Raw genomic sequence first — 26,248 nt, forward strand, 5'->3', positions numbered from 1 at the left:
CTCTCAAGGTTAAGAGTGGTAGACTAGTTGAGCAACTGTTATAAGCAAAATAATAAAATAGGGAGAGTCTGTGCATGGGGGTGAGGGAAGAAGAGGCAATAGAGGCTGCTTGTCAACTCTAGCAGTGTCTGGAGACAAATGTGACTGAGAAGAGGCTGTGAGGTTTGAGACTTTAGGAGCACACAGCTTTTCTCTAGTGTAGAGCCTATGGATTATTTGGTCTCTTTACTGCAAAGAAAAAAGGAGGGAATGGAGGGTGAAAAAATGAAGGTGGAAGATAAAGACCACAGTTGGAGAGGAACAGCTATGAAGAGAAATAATGGCAGAACAGATGTATTCGGATTTAAGATGAAAGAAGGGTATTGAAGGACAGAAAAGAATTCCCAGAGTCAGTATTTCTCCAGCCTACGGCATCTTAATCAGAAATTAGCTAGAGTTTTGATCTTCCTTTGTAATTTTTCAGATAGGGCAAAAGAAAAAAAAATTGATCTGGTAGAAAGAAAAGCTAGCTTATTTTATACTTTAGTAGAGAATTTTCAAATTACTCTTTCTTAAATTCTCTCTTAGAACCGGATGTTGTCAATGGGCTGAGTTGGGTTTTAATCCACTTCTGATTCTTAGGAATCTGTAGTGTTCTTGTTTATTCCTCATGTGTGCCTGAGGGAACTTGGCAGGTGACATGGTAACATGGTTTTAATTTTTTTTATCCTTCAACTGTCTGTAACTATGTGCAGTAGATCATGCTTGTATCCTAGCACTTTGGAGACTAAAATTTGGAGGATGGCCGTTTGAGCCCAACTTGGGCAAAAAGTTTGCTAGACTTCTCAACCAATAAAATGGGGATGCTATAGCTTGCCTATCATCCCATCATCCCAGCTATATAGGAATAAATAGAAAGATCCTGGTTGAGGGCATGAGCAAAGAAGATTGTGAGACTCCCATCTCAACCAAAGAAGCCGGCTACAGGAAGTGTAAATTGGGATTGAGGTCCAGATGTTGGCCTGGGAAAAAAGTGAGACCTCAAAAATAATCAGTGTAAAAAAGGGCTGGAGTAGAGTACCAGCCTAACAAGGGTACTGCCAAAAAAAAAGTATTCTGTGATAGGTCTAGAGGCTGGTGTGCTGTTAGCCTTTAGGAATGCACTGGGGTACCTGGCCCCTAGTTGGTAGGAGAACATTCTTTGTTCCAAGCAGCCTGAATGGCTAAGAACTGTTTGGAACTAATGTTGATGTGGGAGAGAGCAGCATAGGGGACAGGGACAGCATGCTACTCCTTGTTGCTCATATCTGTGTTTCTGCTCTGGTAGCAGCATGGTGGCCTCTGTCTGGGGTTGTGAACCTGAATTGTCTTCTTCTGTTGATAGAATGGCAAGTGCAATAGGCATATTGATAACTTGCCAACAAGCCTTTGGATAGATGGAAGTCATAGGTTTTTGACATTTTGTAAATATTTATTCAATAAACAAAGGAACCATTTTCTAGTTTTGATTTTGTTCAGTTTTAATGAACTATCTTAAAGTTTACTAAAATACTAGTGAAAACTTTCCTAGAGAACTTTTTAAAAAAGTTTACATTAGGGCCGGGCGCTGGTGGCTCACGCCTGTAATCCTAGCTACTCAGGAGGCTGAGATCTGAGGATCACGGTTCAAAGCCAGCCCGGGCAAGAGAGACCGTGAGACTCCTATCTCCAGTAAAACCACCAGAAAACCGGAAGTGGCGCTGTAGCTCAAGTGGTAGAGTGCTCGCCTTGAGCTGAAGAGCTAAGGGACAAACGCCCAGGCCCAGAGTTCAAGCCCCACGACCGACAAAAAAAAAAAAAAAAAAAAAAAGTTTACATTAGGGGCTGGGAATGTGGGAATGCTTGCCTCACTTGCTTGAAGCTCTGGGTTCCATTCCTCAGAACCATATACACAGAAAAAGCTGAAAGTGGCGCTGTGGCTCAAGTGGTAGAGCGCTAGCCTTGAGCTGAAGAGCTGAGGATCAGTGCCAAGGCCCAGAGTTCAAGCCCAGAGTTCAAGCCCCAGGACTGGCCTCCCCCTCCCCCCAAAAAATACTATATTGTTATTTTAGAGGTGATGTTACAGAAGGGTTACATTTACATGAGTCAGGTAATAAGTACATTTCCTTTCGTATAGTGTTATCTGTTTCTTCATTCTCTCTCATACCCTCTTTCCCATTTCCACCCATGAATTGTATAGTTCACTTTCATCAATGCTTAGAAAACTTTTTGCCAGTGGGGGGTTTTTTGTTTTGTTTTGTTTTGGTTTTTTTCCATCTGTGTTTCCATGTTGGTACAGCATGTTGAACGATACATGAGGTATGCTAGGAAAATGGTTTAATTCAGCAAAGCTGGAATCTTTTCCTAAGAGGAATAGCTTTACTTGTATAAGGCTGTCATTATTCTTAAGAAATTGTATCTGCATGGTTCAGGAAAACTGACTGAGTCATAGTAAAAATAACCTATATTGTTTTAGAGAACCATTTAAGTTATAGAGGCTTGACAAGTTAAAATTAGCTGTGATATCTGTGTTATTCCCTTTCAGATGAGCCAAGTCAGTGACATTCAGTAATGTTTTTAATTTCCTCTCATTGTTGAAATGGGAACAATTTGGTTAATTCATACAGGTGTTTCAGTTTTCCTTGGCAAGAGTTTTGTTTAAGTGTGAGTTGACACTGGCAGTTTGCCTTCTGACTGTCTGCCTTAAGCCCTAAGGTCTCTACAAATGAAGGAAGGGAAAAGTCCTTTGGAAGTTTCACATTATATTACATGTATTTTCTCTTTGTTATTGATTCCTCTTTCTTTCTTTCTTTTTTCTTTTTTTTTTTTTTTGTTGGTTGTGGGTCTTGAACTCAGCACCTGGGTGTGTCCCTGAACTCTTTTGTTCAAGGCTAGGATTCTACCACTTGGAACCATAGCTTCACTTCCTTTTTTTTTGAATGGTTGGCTTCGAACTGTGATCTCAGCCTCCTGAGTCGCTAGGATTACAGGTGTGAGCCACCAGCAACCCTCTCCTTTTTCTTTTTCTTTGCTTTCCTTTATTTTTTCTCTGTTGCCCAAGCTGGGCTCAAGTGCTCAAGTGGTCCTCCTGCCTCAGTATTCTTAGTGTTCGCACTGCAAGCCCATACCACTATATATGGCTCTGCTATCTATCTATCTATCTATCTATCTATCTATCTATCTATCTATCTATCTATCTATCTATCTATCTATCTATCTATCTATCTATCATCTAGTCAGTTTTGGGGCTTGAACTCTGTGCCTGGGCACTGTCCCTGAGCTCTTCAGCCCAAAGAGAGTGCCCTACCACTTTGAGCCACTGTGTCAATTCCAGTTTTCTGGTGGTTAATTGGAGATAAGAGTCTCATGGACTTTCCTGCCTTGGCTGGCTTTGAACCGTGATCCTCAGATCTCAGCCTCCTGAGTAGCTAGGATTATAGGCATGAGCCACCAGCTCCTGGCTCTGCTATTATTTGGAAAGTACTTATCTATGAACATAAAATAACTAGCTAACCATTTTTTTCTACAGATAAAATGAGGGAATACTAATTATTTAATTTTAATTTAGTAAGGTAGACAGTAAATTGAATTAGCAGTAATACTTTTTGATAGTTTGGTTGTACAACTAAGGTTGATTATTTCAGAAGCTCCTTGTGTACAGAGGAACAAACACAGTGAGACTGAAGCAGAGCAAAGTAGACCATGCCTCTGTATAGCATCATCAACCTGATAAGAATAAAACGAACAGAATGCCTTGTCAGCACAGACCTTCACCTTCTCATCAGAAAGTGTGTACTTAGTAATCTCAGTTCTGTGTTGTCTTCTTGGTCAGGCAATTTAGAATGAACTCAGGCACTGATTTCTTTTTCACCACATAATTAACCAGATCTTAAGACTCATACTTATTTTTCACTTTTCTTTCTAGTCATGTTGGAGTAACTGGTATTGGATTTGAACTACCCTTGCAGAAACTTATAAAACTGGAGAAAATAGATGAAGCAGTTGGGTATAAGAAGGATGTCATGATTAGTTATTAGCTCAGTAATACAAAATTGGTTTAATATTAAATAATGTAATATTAAATAATGTAATATACCTTATTAGCAGAGTAAAACCCAGTAGCATGTCAGAAATGAAATAGTACCTATAAATCTAACCACATGGAAAAAAACAAACAAACAATAACAACACTCAAACCAAAGAATGCATCTCTGTGCCTCCTATAAGAGATGTATTGTAGATACATCAAAATAAATAGGGGAAAAATATCCCATGAGAGCAATATAAAAGGCTAGATTTCTAATATTAGATAAAATGGATTTTATTACAAATAATCTTTCTAGAGACAAAGGTTTCTTTTTTTTTTTTGGTCGGTTGGGGCTTAAACTCTGGGCCTGGGCACTGCCCCTCAGCTCTTCAGCTCAAGGTGAGCACTCTACCACTTCAAACACAGCAACACTTCTGGTTTTCTGAGTGCTTTATTGGTAATAAAAGTCTCATGGACTTTCCTGCCTGGACTAGCTTTGAACCGTGCCCTCAGATCTCAGCCTCCTGAGTAGCTAGGAATACTGGTGTGAGCAACCGACACCGCAACAAAGGATTATTTTATAGTAAAACCTATTAGGCAGACAGAACAGTCATAAATGTGAATGTGCCTAATAAAAGCTACATAATATATGAAGGAACAATTGACAAAATTAAAGTGAAAATAGGTAATGTTGCCATCATAGGTTAAGATTTTACACTGTGCTCCTTAGCAAGTGATGGAACAATTAGGCAAAAGCAGTGAGTAAATACATTACATCCCTATAACCACCTTATCTGATTGACGTCTGTGGAATATATGCTTAGAATCCATGGGCTTTTGAAGTGCACATGATAGTAGTCACCCGTGTCAGAAACAAACACAAAGTATTCAGCCTACCTAATGTATTTTGTGGAAAGAAGGTAGGAGAACAAATACCCTAAAGAAAATTGCTTTCTGTTCACATGTATTACAATTTTTACTGCTTTTCTGAGGTATAATTGGTGTAGTCTCCTTCAGATGTTTTTGGGAACCTGCATTCAAAAGAAGCCTACAGCTGGATGTTGGTGGCTCATGCCTGTAATCCTAGCTACTCAGGAGGCTGAGATCTGAGGATCACAGTTCAAAGCGAGCCCCCTAGGAAAGTCTGTGAGATTCTAATCTCCAATAAACCACTGGAAAAACTGGAAGTGGCACTGTGACTCAAGCGGTAGAGCGCTTGCCTTGAGCTGAAGAGTGCAGGGACAGTGCCTAAGCCCCTAGTTCAAGCCCCACGACCGACAAAAAAAAAAAAAAAAAAGCCTACATTTAAGTGGAAGACTATTCTGGCTAGAGCTATGTTTGATCTCATCTTTTTTTAAAAAATGAAAATTTTTTTGGGGGGGTCCTGTCATGGGGCCTGAACTCTGGGCTTGGGCGCTGTCCCTTAGCTCTTCAGCTCAAGGCTAGCGCTCTACCGCTTGTGCCACAGCACCACTTCTGGCTTTTTTCTTTTTGCTTATGTGGTGCTGAGAAATCGAACCCAGGGCCTCAGGCATGCAAGGCAAGCACTCTACTACTGAGCTACCTTCCTAGCCCATGAAATGTTTTTTAAATTGCTTTTATAAAGGTGATATACAGAGGGGTTACAATTTCTTAAGTCAGGTAATGAATACATTTCTTTTGGGACAATTGTCACCCCTTCCTTAGCTCTCTCCCAGTTTTTCCCTCTTGTCCCCACCCACAAGTTGTATGTATAGGTCATTTTCCATACAGTATCTAGTGAGTACCATTGCTGCATTTGTTCACCTTTGTCTTCCATTTCTCTGCTCCACCCCCTCCCCCCCGTGACAGATAAACAGACAAGATAAAAAGAAAAGAAAAACAAAACATTGTTTCCATTTCCTGGAATGACCTCATTATTTAATATAGGCTATTGATGCTGAAAAGATTTTGAATTAAATTCTTTCTCCATTAGTAATTCAGTAATAAATAAGAATCAATAAACAAAAAGATAGCCAATATGGATATAAAAGGTTTAAAGAAAAAGCCCTCTATTAAGACAAGCTACATAAGCTGTATGAGCTAAGCACATCATTGCTTCATAGCTAGATAGTTGTTTTATTTTTTTGATACTAGGACTAGGGCTCGAACTCATTGCCTAGGTGCTGTCCCTGAGCTTTTTTGTTCAAAGATGGCACTTTACCACTTGAGTCACAGCTCTACTTCTGGCTTTTTTGATGGTTAATTAGAGATAAGAGTCTCAGTCTCTTAGACTTCCTACCCAGGCTGGCTTTAAACCTTGCTCTTCAGACTTCAGCCCACTGAGTAACTAGGATGACAGATGTGCCCTGGTTAGGTCGTCATCTGTATTTTGGGTTGAAGATATAAGCAGGGTCTCTGGGTCATTCTCACATGGTCATCATTGAATTGTCAGTCTGTTTGTGTCACTTTTTAGGTTTCAACCTTGTGTCTTGCCCTAGAACTTCAATCTCTCCTATGTCAGATATTTTCAGAGACCTCCCTTCTTTGGGCCAGTTCCTTTCTTTTGGGGTTATTGAATTATATTGTCTTTATTTTATTTTATTTTATTTTGTCAGTCATGGGGCCTGAATTCTGGACCTGGGTGCTGTCCCTCAGCTCTTCAGCTCAAGGCTAGCACACTACCACTTGAGCCAAAGTGCCACTTCCGGCTTTTTCTGCTTATGTGATGCTGAGGAATCGAATCCAGGGCCTCATGCATGCAAGGCAAGCATTCTACTACTGAGCCACCTTCCCGGCCCCTATATTGTCTTTAGTAGCATAGAAACCTGGGAGAAGCCAAGTAATCTTAAAGACATAGAAAGGAAGGGGGTGATAGACCAGATATCACTTTGGGTAATTTTTGACAAACTTAGTCTCAGAGACTGACCTGCTGTGAAAACAAATAAATCTTGGAAGTACACAAGCATTAAAACATTGCTAGTCTTACAAAAGGCAGAGGTGTCTAATGTTTCTTCTCACTTGAGTTAAACCATATGCAAGGAACGTCAGGGCCAGAAGTGAGAGGTGGGGAGCTGAAGTTTGGGTAGCAAGTTCAGCTCTTTCAGAGCTGTCTACCGAGCTAAGGCTTCAGACAAGTCTGTCTGGCCTCTGGGAGCAGAATCCAGTCATCTCCAGACCAAAAGCCTTTCTAGACCAAATGAAAATTGTGCAGTGAGTTCACAGGTAAAGGTGAATAATCAGAAAGGCAACCTCCTATGATTTAAACAAACAAACAAATAAACCATGCTTGTAACCTGTGTGATATTTCCACACATTCACAGCAGGCACTTTGAACACATTCTCTCCCTCAACCACACTCTAATTCTTCCCCCATGACTAAAAGACAAAAGAAAGAGCAAACATTTGATTACAGGACTGCACAAGTTGCAGTTTTCTGCATCAGAAAGCAGAACAGCTGTATAGGGAATGTTGGAAGAAATACAGGGTGCAATTACAAAGATAGACTAACAATTTTTGTTGTCCAACTTATTAGGAAAGGAAAGTATCTTCCTGAAATAACTTGAAAATAAAAAAAAAAAGTAGATTTGAAGGATAATGACTCCACATTTAGCTACATCAGAGTGACTTCGTGTGACATGAAGAAGTGTGTATGACAAGTGTTCCAGAAATTTTATTCTGAGACGCGTATCTAAGTGAAACTCTTGCATCTGTGTCAGTGAACATGTTTAAGAATGTTTAATAATCATACTTTGTTTATAATGACAAGAATTTGGAAATGAACCTTATTGACAGGAACAAAGATGAGTAAGCTGTGACTTCCCATCATGGTAATAAAATATGAAACTAGGAAAAATGAAACTAGGTCAATTGGAGCTGTAAGTACCAGTGCAGAATTTATTAAGATCATTTACCTGTTATTTGATCTCTTACACCATTTTAAAGAATAGACAATGCTGCTTTCATTGTGAACATTTTAAAGGTAATCTCAGTGTCATTCATTCATCAAGTCCGTAAGTGGAGTCAGTAATGGTTGGGAGCATTCATGGAATGAAAAAGAAACAACCAAGAAAGATGCCCTTAGTGGGATTTACACACCCCTCCTCCCCCTCCTACCCCATGAAATATATAGGACTTAAAGCAAAGATAGGTGACATGTTTGATATTAGGAGTTTTGTGCAAACTCATGGCGTTGTGCTTCCAGTTGACCATCATTGAATGAACGCTCTTAGCACTTTTGCCTCTGTGGATTCACGGTGGATCCGTGGTGGTGGTGTTATGAATTAATGGTGTTAAAGGGTGAAAATAGTCTAAGTTTTAAATAGGTCTGCTTTCATATTGTGTGAAAGGCAAACCTGTTACTGCCCAGAGCTGGCACATCCAGAATGCTGAAGCTCTTTCTCCTTTGAGACAGTAAAATGACCGACAAATTGGCCTCTGTTTCCCAGGTTTTCTAGGAAAAAATTTGCGCAGCAGAGAAAATAGCTTTAAAGGTATTTTAATAGCAGGAGATTCAAGCTAGCCTTCTACTGGATATTGTGGCAGAAGTAAAGGTATAAGACATGAGACTTGCCTTTGTGGAGTTTTTAATTTAGCTCAGATCAGATAAATTCATAAGTGTAATTACCAAGTTTGAACCAAGAATTGATAGCACAGATAAATAAATCCCCTCATTGCTAAGAAAGGAAGAAATTATTTAGGACCAAGCTGTCAAAGAAGCCTTTGTTCTTCAGGAGAGACTTTGATGCAGGCCTTGAAAGGTAGATGAGATTTGATGGAGCCATAGAGTAGAAGCAGAGGCACAGGGATGGATGAGCAAAGATTTGTTTCCGGCAGGAGTTGGGACAGGTTTTTTTTTGTTTTTTGTTTTTTGTTTTTTGTTTTAACCAATCCTGGGGCTTGAACTCTGGGCCTGGTACTGTCCCTGAGCATCTTTTACTCAAGGTTAGCCCTCTACCACTTGAGCCACAGTCCACTTCTGGCTTTTTCTGTAATCAATGAGAGAGAAGAGTCTCACAGGAGGAGGCAACAATGCTTGATAGGATATGTACTCATTACCTTGCTCATGTAACTGTAACCCCTCTGTACAGTATTTTTACAATTAAAAAATGTACAAAAAAAAAGTCTCACAAACTTTACTGCCTGGGATGGCTTTGAACCTTAATCCTCAGATCTTGGCTTTCTTTGTAGCAGGGATTACAGGTGTGAGCCATCTCACCCAGCTTGGAACAGATTTTAAATGTCTGTATGACAAGAATTGAGACCACCATTCTACAGCTCCTGAGAAAACTTTAGGATTAAATAATAATTTACAGGATTAAACTTGGATTTTAAACTTGATGTTTAAACTTACTGATTTTAAAAAGTGAGCATTCTTTTAAAATCAATTAAAAAGATGGAATAATACTACTTTTCATAGCATTTTTTTTTGTTCCTTGCTTTGTAAAATCAGCCTGACTTGGGTGGGCTTTAGTGTTGCCCACAGGAAGAGTTTTGAGGTCGTGCTGACTGACATGTGGGAAGAGCAGATCTCTGAAAGCTGCTTTGTGTTGAATGAGTGGACTGCTTGTCTGTATACAAAGCATACTAGCGACCTTGAAATGAGGAGAAGTTGTACTTAGTATAGTAGAAGATATTAGCTGATTACAACAATAAATGTATATATGTGTGTGTACATATAAAGAGCTAGTTATATAAATGTAACTTTGGATGCATTTTAGAGTAGGATTACTAACAATTTCATTTCAAGCAATGGGTCGAGTTTGCTTAGATGCTAGCATTTGTATACACAGTAGCTCAGTGGCATGTCTTAAAACAGTTAGCTTCCCTAAGACCATTGAACAGCATCTTCCCCTTCTTCTGTCTCCCTGAACCTTCTTTTTTTGCTGGTAGAGGGCTTGAACATTGGGTCTGAGCGCTGTTACTCAGCTCTTCACCTCAAGGCTAGCTCTCTACCACTTGAGCCACAGTGCCACTTTCTGTTTTCTGAGTGTTTTATTGGCCATTAGAGTCTCATGGACTTTCCTGCCTGGGCTGGCTTTGAACCATGATCCTCAGATCTCAGCCTCCAGAGTAGCTAGGATTACAGGAGTGAGCCACCAGTGCCCACCTTTCCTGACTCTTTGCCTTATTAATAGCTGGTGAAGTGGATGGCTTTTTAATTTATAAATATGCTATAAATAGGAGCTGAGATGTAGCTTAGCGGTAAAGGACTTGCATGTATGCTGAGTGTTCTGGATTTTAGTCCCTAGTACTACAAAAACAAATCCCAAAACAAAACAAACAGAAAACCACAACCCAAAACAGAAAACATTGTAACTAAATAAAGAGCATCACCAGAGTTTATTTCTATATTCACAATAATGAAAAATACTAAAAGCATCTTAAATTATGGAATTTCCTGCTGAACAAGTGAAATAGAATTAAAATAGATTTTATAGCCTAACGCAACCTTGGAGACCACTAGATCAGATCCCATTGTCACATAGATGAGAAAAGTTAGGACACAGTGGTAAGCATCTTTCCTAGGGAGCTGATTGGTAGAGGGGCCTGAAGGCTATCCAGTTCTTTTTTGTTTTTTTTCCTGAAGTTTTGTTTTGTTTTGTTTTTTGGTTCCGGTCGTGGGGCCTAAACTCTGGGCCTGGGCGCTGTCCCTCAGCTCTTCAGCTTAAGGCTAGTGCTCTACCACTTGAGCCACAGCTCCACTTCTGGCTTTTTTTTTTCCTTTTATGTGGTGTTGAGGAATCGAACCACGGGGCCTCATGCATGCAAGGCAAGCGCTCTACCACTGAGCCACCTTCCCAGCCCACTTTTTTTTTTTTTTTTTTTTTTGCTGGTCATGGGACTTGAACTCTGGGCCTGGGTACTTAGTTCTTCAGCTCAAGACTAGCACTCTGCCACTTGAGCCACAGCACCATTTCCAGTTTTCTGATGGTATATTGGAGATAAGAGTCTCATGGACTTTCCTGCCTGGGCTGACTTTGAATTGTGATCCTCAGATCTCAGTCTCCTGAGTAGCTAGGATTACAGGCATGAGCCACTGGCACCGGGTAGTCTCTAGGACTTTTAGGTTAAGTCTGGCCTCATACTGTGATCATATGATCTCTGCCTTCAAGCATTGCAGGCTTGAGCCATCATCCATCTCAGTTATTTTTTCACTATGGTTTCCCACTTTGCCACATACGTTGTATGTTACAATTTAGGAGTGACTTCTTTTAAAAAGTTGTAAGGTCTTTGAGTTTTGGAGCACATGTGAAAGAAAAAAAATTTAAAGTACAGTTTATAGCTGTCTGTCTATCTGTCTGTCTGTCTGTCTGTCTGTCTGTCTGTCTGTCTATCTGCCATAAGCCAGGCACTGGTGGCTCACACCAGTAATCCTAGCTACTCAGGAGGCAGAGATCTGAGTATCCTGTTTCAAAGCCATGCTGCGCAGTAAAGTCCGTGAGATTCTTATCTCCAATAAACCTAGAAAACAGGAAGTGGTGCTGTGGCTCAAGCTGTAGAATGCTCGCCTTGAGCTGAAGAGCGCAGGGACAGTGCCCAGGCCCAGAGTTCAAAGCCACACACACACACACACACACACACACACACACACACACACACACACACACACACACACACACACACACACACACACACACACACACACACACACACACACACACACACACACACACACACACACACACACACACACACACACACACACACACACACACACACACACACACACACACACACACACACACACACACACACACACACACACACACACACACGCTACATATATATATGTATGTATGTATATATATATGCCATAGATTTCCTGGAAAATAATAATGAAAGTATTGTTTCATGATAGCCACTTATCATTTGCGAATTATATCCTTGAAGAGTATATTATAGGGAACGAATGGAAAATGATCTGGTGACTTTTACTTTCAGCACTCTGCCCCTGAGCCACACTCCCAGCCCCTATAATCTGGCCATTATTACAAGTACCATCACTGGGAGTTACACCTTTGTACAGACACCTCTGTTAAAAGACCAAGTCCTACTCTCTGCCCTTTGTTCTCTCTTCCTGTGTCCCTGCAATACCCCAGGCAGTCTGTAGGGCCCAGCAGAACTAAATACCTGGGGGGTCTGCTCTGTAGGAGCAAACCTGGAGGCAGTGATGTGTGGGGATGGGATCATGTAGGTGTGCTGATGGTGTCGGGGATAGAGAAGGCCCTCTGTAATGGGACTTTCAAGCTGAGACCTGGAGCTGATATTGAGGTAACTGTGTGGATAGTGAGGTAATCACTTCTCTGTTCTAAATTGAGTGGGGTTAAAAGCAGTGATACCCAGTTGGCTGTAAACTCTGAATCACTGTCTCTGAGTTCTTTAGCTCAAGGCTAGCATTCCACCACTTTCAGCCACAGCTCCACTTCCAGTTTTCTGGTAGTTAATTGGAGATAAGAATCTCATGGACTTTCCTGCCTGGACAAGCTTTGAATTGCCATCCTGATATCTTAACCTCCTGAGTAGCTAGGATTACAGGCATAAGCCACTGATGTCCGCCACTTCTGGCTTTTTGCTGGTTAATTGAAGGTAAGAGTTGGATTTGCCTTCTCAGACTGGATTTGAACCTTGATCCTCAGATCTCAGCCTTCTGAGTAGTTATGATTACATGTGGGAGCCTATTCATCATTTATATCTTTGTGTGCCTTACGTAACTTGATCTTGGTAAATGTTTTCTTTTTACAGGATTATGTTAATGGATAAGGTTACACATTAATCTCTCTTGAAAACTATATTGCAAGGAGATGAAATATTACAATTATCAAGTTGATTTAGGAGAGTGAGATCATTTGCTAAGACATTGCATTAGAGTGTGAGCCATGTGAGTGCAGGGACCTTGTCTGCTCTGCTTGCTTTTCTGTCATTAGGGCCTAGTGCCTGCTGCCTTGTCCAGAGTAAGCACTCAAGTGAATGAATGGATGAAGTGCATTCTTTTGATTTTACATTTTCTTTGCTTACTCCTCTTCTCCCACTGTTTCCAAGGTTCTTTCCCTGATCTTTTGCTAGTCTATCTCCTAATTTTTTTCTTGGTTTTATCATCTGTTTCTGCAATGTAATCATGTATTATTTTTTTTTTTCATTTAAATGGGGACAATTTCATTTGGGAAAAAAGTTGCAGAATAATATAAAGATGTTCAGGAGACCAAATGTTAGCACCAGCTTTTTCTGTTACTGAAGGTGACCTTGAACAAATACTCTAACCTTTCGGTACTGCAACTCTGAGTTGTGAGAAAATTGTGTAGAATTGGATTAGAAATTCAACTGCTTGGAGTGGCTAGTAAGGTAACACAAATGAGGGAGTAGACTGGGCTTCTTACTGAAAGAAGTTGTAGAGACTTTTGATATAGCTGGTGCTCCATTGCAGGATTCTTGCTAGCCTTAATGAGAATGTGGAGTTACTATTAAATTTAACTAAATCAAAGTTTTGTGTTATTTTAGTTTACTAGTTCTTTTTCTTTTCTTTTTTCTTCTTCTTCTTCTTCTTTTTTTTTTTTTTTTCCTGATCCTGGAGCTTGATTGAATTCTAGGCCTGGGCACTGTCCCTAACTTCCTTTTGCTCAAGGTTAGTCCTCTACTACTTGAGCCAGCTTTTTCTGTAATTAATTGAAGAGTCTCATGGACTTTCCTGCCCAGACTGGCTTTGAACCCCGATCCTCAGATCCCAGCCTTCTTAGTATTTGAGACTTGAGCCACCAATACCAACAGTGCCTGACTTTACTAGTTCTTAAAACTGACTGCATTTGCTGGACACCAGTAGCTCAAGCCTGTAATTCTGTCTACTCAGGAGGGTGAGATCTGAGGATTGAGGTTCAAAGCAAGCCTGAGCAGGAACGTCCATGAGACTCTGATCTCCAGCAAACTACCAGAAAACCGGAAGTGGCACTGTGGCTCAAGTGGTAGGGAACTAGTTTTGAGCTGAAGAGCTCAGGGACAGCACAGTGCCTAGGCCCAGAGTTCAAGACCCATGACCCAGGACCAACAAAAAACAAACAAATAAACAAACAAAAACTGACTACATTTGAAAATCACCTGGGAGAGTATTTTTAAAAGCATTAATGCTTAGATCATGCTTTGGAGATCTGATTACTTTTAACATGCCAGAAGCTTCTCTGCTGCTTTTAAGGAGCAGCTACGTGTTGAACAATTGATTGATCCTGCAATGTTTTCCACACCTGCGTTTTAGAGGCAAGCTTGTTTAGCAACAGACAACAGGATGGCAACAACTTTCAGCCAGACAAGTCTTCTTGCAGTGATCTTTAATGGACATTATTGCTGGAGTGGCCACTCAGGGACTTGTGTGCATTTTTCCAAGCAGTTCTTGTTGATCGCATTCTGGTCCATCTGAAACTTGCACTCTATTTCCACTATTTGTGGTCATATTTGATTTATTTCCACTACTTGTGGTCAGAGCGCATACTTGCCATGCTCTCTGATTGATGGCTTTCTCTGGAGTTACCTTTACAGTGTGTGTACATTCAATTCTATTGTAGGTTAGTCTTTTTCAAGAGGCTCCTTCAGGAAAGCATTTTATCTAAAAATCAGAGACTCCCTGCTCTTACCAGTCGCCAGAAGGCAATCTCATATGTTTTGAAATGATACACTCTAATGAAAATTGAATGAAGACCTTTTGTCTTTGTTGGCTTAAGTGGTCAAATTTGAAGCCAGACTTTGGTGGCACATGCCTGTAATCCTAACTACTCAGGAGGCTGAGATCTGAGGATCTTGGTTCCAAGCCAGCTTCGGCAGGAAAGTCCACGTAACTTACCTCCAATCAAACCACTCAGAAAAAGCCAGAAGTGGCTTAAGTGGTAGAGCAGTAACCTTGAGCCAAAAGAAGCCCCGGGACAGTGCCCAGGCTCTTGAGTTCAAGCCCCAGGACTGGCAAAAAAGAAAAAAAGTCAAGTTTGAATTTAGCTCCCCTGAGATATTTGAAATAATTTTATCCAATTCACAGTGGGTTCACTAACTTACCCCTTTTATGTCCCCCTTATTCCATCAGTGTTTGCTTTCACAACCAAAGTTCTGGGCCATTCAGACATCAGCCTTGATCCTCCGGACAAAACTCGAGAGAGGAAGCACACGTCGAGTGGAGCGGGCAATGAGGCAAACACAGGTAGGACTTGGTGTGCTTTGTTTTCTCTCATCTCTGTATGTGCAGAGAGAAAGGATGAGGTGGCTTATGCTTTACTATGTATATTGTGCTGTTATTTAGAATTTGACTTGGCTCCAGAGTGAGCTTTGTTGCTCTGACCCACTATTTGACCTATGTTCCTCATCTGTATACTTGTGAAACAGTAATAATAATAGCACTTACAGGTTTATGGAAAGACTTACAATAGACAGTATAAATAAGTATTCATTTTAAAAGATCTGTAGTCCCACAGGTATTTAAGGGAGTAAAATTCATCCTAATACAAAAATTCTCACCGATGAACTAACCACATGTAAAATTAATACACATTCATGCATCATTTTCTATTTAGTTGTAATGTTTATTTTTGTCCAATCAGCAAATTGCTTGTGGTCCTTTTTATACATTGTCTGATAACTACCCATGATACATGTTTACTAAACCAAGAAAAATAGGAAGTCTTGCAAAAGATGTAGCATTTCATAGTTTATTTTCTTACTGTGCTAGACACTGACAAGTCCAGGATCAAGGCACTGGCCCCTTCATCATCTGGTGAGGGTCTTTTTCTCGTAGCTGGTGCTGTCTAGTTGTTGATAATTGGCAGAGGAGATTGAACCCATTCTCTCAAGCCCCTTAATAAGAATCCCTTTTTTTTTTTTTTGCCAATCCTGGGGCTTGAACTCTGGGCCTGGGCACTGTACCTGAACTTCTTTTGCCTAAGGCTAACACTCTACCACTTGAGCCACAGCACCCTTTCTGGCCTTTTCTGTTTGTGTTACAGAGGACTTAATCTCAAGGATTCATGCATGCTAGGCAAGCACTACCACTAAGTCACATTCCCTGACCATAATAAGGATCTTAATTCCCATTCATGAGAACTGTGTTCTGTGGCTTAATCATCTCCAAAAGCCCACTGCCCAGTTCTTTCGCATTGGCCATTAAATTTCATATGAATTTTGGGAAGAGCTTTCAGACTATAACCGTCAATGGAAATAATAGCCACTTAGGCCCTTGTACTTGTGCTGGTTAACTTAGGAACTCCTAGATCCTGAAGGTGATAAGGTCCTTGATCAAAGGAATGAGGCTGATACAAAGCAAAAGTCAAGCAAAGCTTTATTTTGGGCTAAGCATCAAGAATCAAACTGACTGGTCAGGGCTGTCTCTATGTAGAGAGCGACCCCGCCTAATCTCACAGGCTAATTTTTATAGAGCAAAATTGCAAACCACAAACTAACTGTAAACATGTAGCAGTTATGAGCTAATTTTACTCTTACTGGTTGAAGCAGAAAGGTTACATGTGTGTTTTTTTACTGATTGGACCCCTTTACCTGAACCTGACTTTAGTCTTTGTTTTTCTGGGCTCTGTCACTGAGGCAAGCAAGCAAGGTTTTGTGCTTCCTTCACAGACAGGGTCAGCTTGCCTTTACTGCACGAACAATAGGTGTGGGCAAGGTCAGCTCATACTTATACTTTACAAACCAAATGGCTGCCTAGACAGAAAATGGAGTTACTTTGGCTAATGTGGGCCTAACAAAGGTATGTTTTACTTCTATATTATCTGTGATACTGGAGCAGTAGTGGTGACTGGTTCTCTTTAAGCGTCACAAACACAAGGTGTGGTTATCAACTGTGAGTGCTTTTGCAGGAAAAGAATTACAGAGAGTAGGGAGATAGTAAGGAATGATTTCTTAGTAATGTGAAAGTATGCTTGAAAGGCTGGTGGTTCATAAAGTACTGACTACCTCGAAGTTGTTGGGGTTTCTGAATTTTATTATCCTAATTAGGCACCAACTGGGACCTTGTGTGTGTGTGTGTAAGTGTGTGTGTGTGTGTGTGTGTGTGTGTGTGTGTGTGTGTGTAAGTGTGTGTGAGTTCTGAGGCTGAACTCGGCCTAGGCACCATCCCTGGGCTTTTTTCACTCAAGGATGACACTACCACTCTTCTACTTCTGGCTTTTTTGGGTAGTTTAGTGGAGATAAGAGTCTCACAGACTTTCCTGTCTCCACTGGTTTCGAGCCATGATCCTCAGGTCTTAGCCTCCTGAGTAGCTAGGATCACAGGTGTGGATCCCTGGCAGCTGGTGGGATCTTCTTTTTGTAGCCCTCCTCAAATGGCATGATGACTGCCCAGGTGTGGGAATCTATATGCCTTTACTTTGGGCAAGGTGAAGGTAGGCCTGTATGTTTGATCCTTTTTTCTATTCCCCATCTAGCAGTAGAAGTCATTACATCTCTTGAGGCAAACGCTTGGCCTTGATACGGGAAGTACTCTCCCTAAGGAGGATGTAAGGGCCATTATCTTAAGGTCCAGGGTGAGGGATCATCTGGGGATTATGATTCTACTTCTGTGGAGGGGAAATAGATTCTTGTAGCTAGGGGCATTTCCTCATTGTTGCCTAGTCTACTTCTCTGCCTACTTCAGACTATTGGAAACTGGGCTAGAAAGGCCATTCATATTACATTCTGGAAAGAATTGGTTTACATTTTACCTGTGCCCTGAAACTTTATGGAAGGCTTAAGTTAAACAGACTAATTTAGTGGAGATAGTAGCAGCATTCAGATAACATAGCAGTCAAGATGTCATAGCGTTCAGGCTATGCCACGGTTCTTGTTGGCTGCTGTTAGCCAGGTTTAAGTGAAAATTAGGAGCAAAAAGCAGAATAGAAACATTTGGAAGTTATCTGGCCAGAAAACAAAGTTGTAGACAAGAGAAGACCATAACTGTTAAAGAGATTGCAGTTACTAAAAGAGGAGATGCCATAAGATCATGTTGGGAATTGTCCACACACAGGCATCAGAAGCTTTCTTGAGAAGAAGGAGCTACTAGAGTGCTTTGTAATTACAGAGCTGCTAACGAAGAAAATTTTCTGCGTTCAGATGGCTGATTGAGCTATAGTCCAAACAGACCCAGCTTCTGCTCAAGCTGGTGGCAAACTTTGGTGCTGTCCTTGTACCACAAGGTGCTGGCTTTCAAGCAGGCAGGATATGGGGTTCTAGAAGCTTCTATCCAAATTTCAGAGGAAGGCCTGGAAGCCAGGCAGTATGTAAGAGGGTGATTATTTTAATTTGGATGTCTTTCAAGTTGGGGTTAAAATTAAACAGTAGTAAAACTCATAAAATTATTTTCATATTTCTGTTAAAATGTAAATATCTTAAGAAAAAGATGTTTCTAATAAGATATATATATATATATTTTTTGTCGTGGGGCCTGAACTCTGGGCTTGGGCGCTGTCCCTCAGCTCTTCAGCTCAAGGCTAGTGCTCTACCACTTGAGCACAGCACCACTTCTGGCTTTTTTTCTGCTTATGTGGTGCTGAGAAATCAAACCCAGGGCCTCATACATGCAAGCAAGCACTCTACCACTGAACCACCTTCCCAGACCCAATAAGATTATTTTTAAGATATGGATAGAAATCAGGAAACTAAACAACTTGAACAGTTATAAAAAACAATTTTAATTTCTTTTTTATTTTGGTCAAAATCTTAGCCTTCTTAATCAGTATAAGTGGTACTAGAATAAATTCACTTATTGATGAAGAAAATACTAATCTACTAATCTTGAAATGATTTTCTTTGTATTCATCTCTTCTATTAACTTAGACATGGAATGTATCTAGTCAGAATTTAGTTTTCTTTTGTAGTGGCCAATTAAACTAAAAAGTACAAAAGTAAAATCTGTTTTTATAAATGCAGTTTGAAACATGTGTCAGCATGAATTTTGATTATGTCTTTTCTATTTAAAAAAATACACTTGGCTAGGTACTGGTGGCTCACGCCTATAAACCTAGCTACTCAGGAAGTTGAGATCTGAGAATTGCTGTTTGAAGACTGCCCAGGCAAGACAGTCGTGTCTGACAACCAATCCCCCCAAAATTGGAAGTGGAGGTATGGCTCTCAAGTGGTAGAGTGCCAGTCTTGAGTGAAAAATCTAAGAGATAGCACCCAGGCCCTGAGTTCAAGACCCAGTACCACACATGCAACACAAAAATGTATATTGTGTACAAACATGAACTTAAAAGAAGAATCAAATCACTTTATTTGAGCATTTCACCCTTTCTTTGCTTTTCCTCATCCTGTCACCTACAGGCTAGATCATCAGAGAGTTGTTTTACTTTCAACATAAAGAACAAAGTTAGGGAGTTCTTCCTCCCTATGCAGGATGGTTTCTGTGAAAAAATATTGTCAATCCTTTAATCCAGGAATTTTGGAAATTAGCCAAGTCATATGACAGGATGAATGAAAATTTATCCTTTTTTTTTTGTCACAGTTGAGCCACTTAGGCTGAACTTTTGCCAATTACTCTGATTCAAAGTTTGATACTGCTGTGTTTGTTGAAGTTCTTTCATTCCTGAAGAATAACAAAAATGATTTTAAATTATATACATATATATATATATACATATATAAAACAATGTTTTTAAAAATTGTTTTAATTTCCATAAAAATCTCTTCCTTCCCGGCATGGTATAGAGTAATAAATTGTTAAAGCTGGATAAAATAAGCTTGAGGGGTCCCTCAGTGAAAAGATTACTCTTGTCCTGTTTTTGCTGAAGAAATGCAGGTGTGGTGGTCAGGTGACTTGCCCAATTTGGTCAGTTATCAACAGTCTGGGCTATAATTTACAATTATAGGCATTTATATTAAAGGCTCAATGCAGGTCCTAAATCATGGCAGATTTGGAAAGGGTTTTTAAGTGAAAAATGTCAAACTTAAAAAAATGTTGTATCATACCTAAAGGTAAAAATAACATTCACAGAAGTGGAACTGGAGGACAATCCATTAATAGCTGTCTTATGAGGTCATTTTCAGCTTCTCTTCTCTGTTTTTTTAAAAATGTTTAAGCAACAAGAACAAGAATCATATCTTTTAATAATAACCACTTAATCATAATACTGTCAGTTCTTAGAACTGTTAAAAGGATAAAGTAAAGATGTATATTTATGTGAGGTAAAACACACGTTCAGGGAAAGGAAGTATTTTTGTTTCTTGAAAGATAAGACAAAATCTTAACAATGAAAATAATTCTATGCAAAAAAAAGAAACCCACCCTAGCAATGCACTAATGACTGCCATACATATAAAAAGGATGATATGACTATAGGTGTGAGCTATTGGTAACTGGCTCAGCTAGGATTTCTGTGTGTGTGTGTGTGTGTGTGTTGTGTGTGTGTGTGTGTTGTGTGTGTGTGTGTGTGTGTGTGTGTGTGTATGTATTTGGGAGACCTGAATTTAGTGCCTGGATGCTTCTGTGTGTGTGTGTGTGTGTGTGTGTGTGTGGTGAGTGTGTATGTGTGTGTGTGTTTGGGAAAATTTAGTGCCTGGGTGCTTGTGTGTGTGTGTGTGTGTGTGTGTGTGTGTGTGTGTGTGTGTGTGTGTGTGTGTGTATGTATTTGGGAGACCTGAATTTAGTGCCTGGGTGCTTCTGTGTGTGTGTGTGTGTGTGTGTGTGTGTGTGTGTGTGTGTGTGTGTGTGTGTGTGTGTGTGTGTGTGTGTGTGTGTGTGTGTGTGTGTGTGTGTATGTGTTTGGGAGACTTGAATTTAGTGCCTGGGTGCTTCTGTGTGTGTGTGTGTGTGTTTGGGAGACTTGAATTTAGTGCCTGGGCGCTTGTGTGTGTGTGTTTGTGTGTGTGTGTGTGTGTGTTTGGGAGACTTGAATTTAGTGTGTGTGTATGGTGTGTGTGCGTGCATGTGGTGTGTATGTGTGTGTTTGGGAGACTTGAATTTAGTGCCTGGGCGCGTGTGGGGTGGGGGGGTGGGGAGACTTGAATTTAGTGCTTGGGTGCTGTCCCTGAACTTGCACTCAAGGCTAACACTCTACAACTTTGAGCCACAGCACAGTGCAACTTCTGTTTTTCTGGTGGTTATTTGGAGATAAGAGTTTCTTGGCTTTCCTGTTCCGGCTGGCTTTGAACTGTGCTCCTCAGTTCTCAGCCTCCTGAGTAGTTAGGATTACAGGTGTGAGCTACTGGGACTGGTTCAGTTAGAAATTTTAAAATAGTGCATGTTCAAATGAGGATGATGATGTGATGATGAAAAAATGTTTATGGAGATGCTCTTTATTGTAGTGATAATTCAGAAGCTGCATAAGTTAACATGAAATATTCTTCACTGATTATTTATGCTGTACATTTTTAAAGCCAGTGTAATACCATTTTCTCTGTGTCATTCTGCTTTTCATTCCTCATCTATCCAAACCCATATGATCAAAATATCACGTCTTTCTCCTTTTGCCAAGGCAAAACTACCACAATATTCATATAGTCCACATACGTTGCTGATTAATTGGACACTGTGAATCAAAAGAACCATCTTATTTATGTCCACACCAAAAGATAATTGTGTAGCAAAATTTCCTTATTGTCTTCCAACTTTCATCTGAAATGTTTTAATTACTGTTAAGTGAACAGCACCCAGGCGCAGAGTTCAAGCCCCATGACTGACCAAAAAAAAAAAAAAAAAAAAGAGTCTCTTGGACATTTCCTGCCCTGGGCTGGCTTCAGACTGATCTCAGCCTCCTGAGTAGCTAGGATTATAGGCATGAGCCACCAATGCCCAGTTCTGGTTATATTTTTAATATCTTAATTTTTTAAAAAGGGCCTGTCATGGTACCTGTAACCCCCTAACTCAGAAGGCTAAGGCAGGAGGAACATGAGTTATAGGCCAGGCTGGGATATTGTCTGAAAACAAGACTATCTCAAAAACAAACTCAGTGGGCTGGGAAGGTGGCTTAGTGGTAGAGTGCTTGTCTTGCATGCATGAGGCCCTGGGTTCGATTCCTCAGTACCACATAAGCAGAAAAAGCTGGAAGTGGCACTGTGGCTCAAGTGGTAGAGCGCTAGCCTTGAGCTGAAGAGCTGAGGGACAGCGCCTTGGCCCAGAGATCAGACTCCACAGCCAAAAAAAACAAAAAACAAACTCAACAAAAACCAACCAATCTAAACATTACAAATACAATATCTATGTACATATGACCACCTTTTTATTTCATACTGTGAATATTACAACTCATGCAATGGAAACTAATGTCCTCCACAGTTATTTATGTAATAATTCTAATATAAATAAACTTCATTGATAAAGAAAATTGCTATCAGCAGAAGACTTGGCCTTGTGGGGAAAGGAGCTGGGGAACACAGGCAGGAAGCAGTGGGGGAGGCTTTGTGAGAACGGTGATAGCCACTTGCACTCTAGCAGGGAGGGAGGGAAATGGAATGCCCACAATGTCCGGATATGGTTCTATACAGAAACAGAACCTGTGAACGAATCTGTGAACTTGGCCATTTCCCTTGGCTAGAGCCTTACAGTTAGAATTGCATTCAGAATAGGAACTTCAGATTAACACATGACCAGTGTGTAGAGAAGTGGATAGTAGGAAGTTACAGAAAGGTGAAAAAATAGGTTAAAAGTAAGTAAAGTAAAAATAAGTAAAAGTTAAGAGTAAAGTAGTTTTTTAATGTAATAGAGTAAAATGTACCCACTTACAGTATACTTCCAAAAGCCTTAACACAATAACTTTACCCCGACTTAGGAATTCCTTTTGTTTTCACTTTTTTTCTTTTAGGAGGAGTAGGGTAGGGTCATAAGAATTTATTGATAAAACCACCATTGTAAAATGCAAGGTGAATGTGAAAGTCAAATTTAGATTTGTATTGTACAGATTTAGAGGTTTTTTAAAAAAAATTTTTATTGTCAAGGTGATGTATATAGGGGTTACAGTTACATAAGTAAGGTAATAAGTACATTTCCTGTCAAACTTGTTACCCCTTCCATCATTTTTCTCCTACTTTCCCTCCCACCCCCCCCCCCCCAAGTTGTACAGGTCATTTCCAACCTATGGTCTTGTCTATATCACTGTTGCATTGGTTATCCCTTGTCCTCTGATGCTGTTTTAACATAGAACAATCTGATGTTTTGTTTTGTTTTTTTAATTGTGAAAATACCATACAGAGGGGTTACAATTACATGGGCAAGGTAATGAGTACTTTTCTTTTCAAGCATTGTTGCCTCCTCCTTTTGTTTCCCCTTCCTGTCCCTTCCCATCTCCCCCCCGCCCCCCTCCCCAGCCAAAGTTGTAAAGTTCCTTTTTCAACAGTTTATAATAAAAGTGATAGGTACATAATTATTCTTTTTTTTACTTTTGGTAGTTCCAGGGTTTGAACTGAGTTTCGGGCTTGCACTTGAGCAACACCTCTAGACCTGTTTTCTCTGGTTACTTTAGAGAGGGCGTCTCATGGACTTTTCTACCTGGGATTGATAGGGAGCAAAAAGTCACATTCTATTGATTGAATGAATGAATTAATTCTGTTGATGAATTAGTTTTCCTGGAAGGACAGCCTGTGAACATCTTAGGCAGCATTTCCTGAACTTGTCTGAATTTGCATGTACCACACATCCTGGGTGCTTGTTGAAGTCTAGCCCTTCAGCCCACAGAGATTCTGGGTCCAGTATGTAGTGATTATTGGTGGTTAGTGGCCTGTTTGAGAAAGCCTGCCTTAAGCAGAGGAAGACTGCTGTAGTAGCTCCAGATGATTTTCTTTCTGGCTTCCATACATAGGCAACACAGGCTAATGAAGTAAACACCACGCTGGGGTGGCCAGTGCTGATTCAGTAGGAGGGTGAGTTCCTTGGACGCTTTGAGGGGTGTGCTGTAGATGTGAGTGGCCAACCCACTGCTGTGGAGATCTCTGCGGAGCTGGTGCTTCACCAGAAACTGTAGTCTAATTATTGTGAGACTCAACTACTTTTACAATTTTTTTTAAGGGAATGTAGTAGAGATGTAAAGCATTCACTCAGGATTGTTGTTGTTGTGTCTGTCATGGAGATTGAACTCAGGGCCTGGGCACCGTCTCTGAGCTCTTTTTGCTCAAGGCTAATGCTCCACCACTTAAACCACAGCATTACTTCCCCAGCCTTTTCTGATTAGTTTATTGGAAATAAGAGCCTCACACTGTCCTGACAAAACTGGCTTTGAACTGCTATCCTCAGATCTCAGCCTTCTGAGTAGCTAGACTTACAGGTGTGGGCCACCAGTGCCCACCTCACTCAAATATTTGTTGTTCTTTGCTTTCTTTCATTTGTGAATTGTAGAGAGGTCCACTTGTGCTCTCATTTCTTTTGTTTTTTGAGAAAAGCAAATTTTATTTACAAATGGCTTTGATGAAGCAGTAGGTATCATTTTATTAAGTCCTTTCCTTTGAGAATGTGCCATTTTGATGTTCTCTTTGACCACCTAGGGAACATTTTCAGTTGTGCCCCTTGTTCTGTGCAATGGTTATTATCTCCAGGAAAACAGAACCAGTGGCTTTCCCCATACAGTGTGATTTTTCCTTGAAAAACAAACTATGGGCATCTAGATGTGGGTCTTTGCCATAATTTTTCTCAAAAATAAATGAAGTAATTTCACTTCAAGGGAAATTATTGACTTTATTAGTTACTGCTGTTAAAAATTTGAGCTTTCAATAAAAAGAGCTTTGTGAAACTTGTGACTATAACTATAAACTTGACAACTTTCTAATACTTCAAGTATTGGCATGGGACTTTTTTATTGAAATTGGTGGTGATGTCACTGCATGTAATTTATTAATATTATGTAGAAATGTGTCAACTTTTGGAAGATCAGTCTGTTTTCCAAATGACTAATACATGTTACAAAATCAAGCAAAGTTAAAAAGTTCCATTCAGAGTAGAAGGTAGGCCAATGAGAACTTTTGCTTTAATTTTTGAAGAATGGATTTTTAACATAACAGTATTAATTATTATTCATTGGCAGTATTTCAAATTCTTCATGGCAAATAACTTTTAAGAAACTATCAACTATTGAATTTGGATTTGGGTATGATATGGAAGAACAATACCTACAATTAACTATTAAAAAAAGCTACTAAAATGTTCTTTCCTTTCCAACTACATATTTTGGGGAATGAAGCCAGATTTTCCTTGTAAACTTTGTCCAAACAATTATGTTGCAAAATGTTGGCTGCAGTAGCAACTGCAGTTGTCCATTTCTATGTGACGGGGAAGAGATTCACAGAATTGTAAGAGTGTCACAGATACACTGTGAGGCTATTTGCCAGATTTTTCCTTTAAAAATAAACGAAGTCAGAGCTGGACATTAGTGGCTAACACTTGTAATCCTAGCTACTTAGGAGATTGAGATCTGAGGATTGAGGTTCCAAGCCAACCTAAGTAGACAAAGAGACTCTCATCTTCAGCTAATCAGCAAAAAGCTAGAAATGGAAGGCTGAGTTCAAGCCCCAGTACTGGCATTTAAAAAATTAAAAAATAAAGTAAGCGTATTACTTCATGGAAAATCATCTATTTGTTACCAATAATAAAATTTTGAGCTTTCATAAAAAGTAGAACCCAAATTTTCCTTTCAAGAGTTTTGTCTTGCCATGGGAAATATAATTCCTTTTCATAAAAACATGCTTATGTTAATAAAATAGATTTGTTATTTTTAAATGAATTTATAAATTTTGGACTTTTTAGTTTTGATTTCTAATATGATGAATATTGACAGATCATAGCACAGGGGAACAAAAACTCCTTGGAGTCCCTTAGTAATTTATAAGAATGTAAAAGGACTGTTTTAAAGACTCAAAAAGGGGTTGGCCAGGAAAGGATCCTACATGAGGCTTCTCGAAGTTTGACTAGCAGAAGTGGATCTGGTTCTCCCAGCTCCCCTGAGAAATCCCAGTTGATGCCAGGACATCAGCAGTAACTGCGCCATGTCCTTGACCAGAATTCCTTCATTACAGAATATAGATGGAGAAAAGATGGTTAAATGAAGTACTCTTTGGTGGTTCATTGGAAATAAGAGTCTCTCAGACTTTCCTTTCCCGGGCTGGCTTCAGGCTGTAATCCTTAGATGTCAGCCTTCTGGGTAGCAAGGATTTTAGGCATGAGCACCCCATGAGATAAAGTTGGTTTTTTTTTGGGGGGGGGGAGTCTGGTCATGGGCCTGAACTCTGGGCCTGGGCGCTGTCCCTCAGCTCTTCAGCTCAAGGCTAGCGCTCTACCACTTGAGCCACAGCGCCACTTCCAGAGCCTCAGGCATGCAAGGCAAGCACTCTACC

The 26,248-nt window shown here is 40.1% G+C and overlaps 1 protein-coding gene across 2 annotated transcripts in view; it reads left to right on the top strand.

Annotated features, from left to right (window-relative positions):
• The window catches only part of Ttc27 (tetratricopeptide repeat domain 27), a 134,179-nt gene that overhangs the window by 27,809 nt on the left and 80,122 nt on the right, over positions 1-26,248 (top strand). For both annotated transcript variants that reach the window (XM_070025340.1, XM_070025341.1), the window contains one exon: positions 15,042-15,155. In XM_070025340.1, the coding sequence (XP_069881441.1) occupies positions 15,042-15,155 (114 nt within the window). The remainder of the gene's footprint in view (positions 1-15,041; positions 15,156-26,248) is intronic.

Source organism: Dipodomys merriami, unplaced genomic scaffold, assembly GCF_024711535.1.
Source record: "Dipodomys merriami isolate MVZ:Mamm:240054 unplaced genomic scaffold, mDipMer1.0.p SCAF_17, whole genome shotgun sequence".
Classification (NCBI taxonomy): domain Eukaryota; kingdom Metazoa; phylum Chordata; class Mammalia; order Rodentia; family Heteromyidae; genus Dipodomys; species Dipodomys merriami.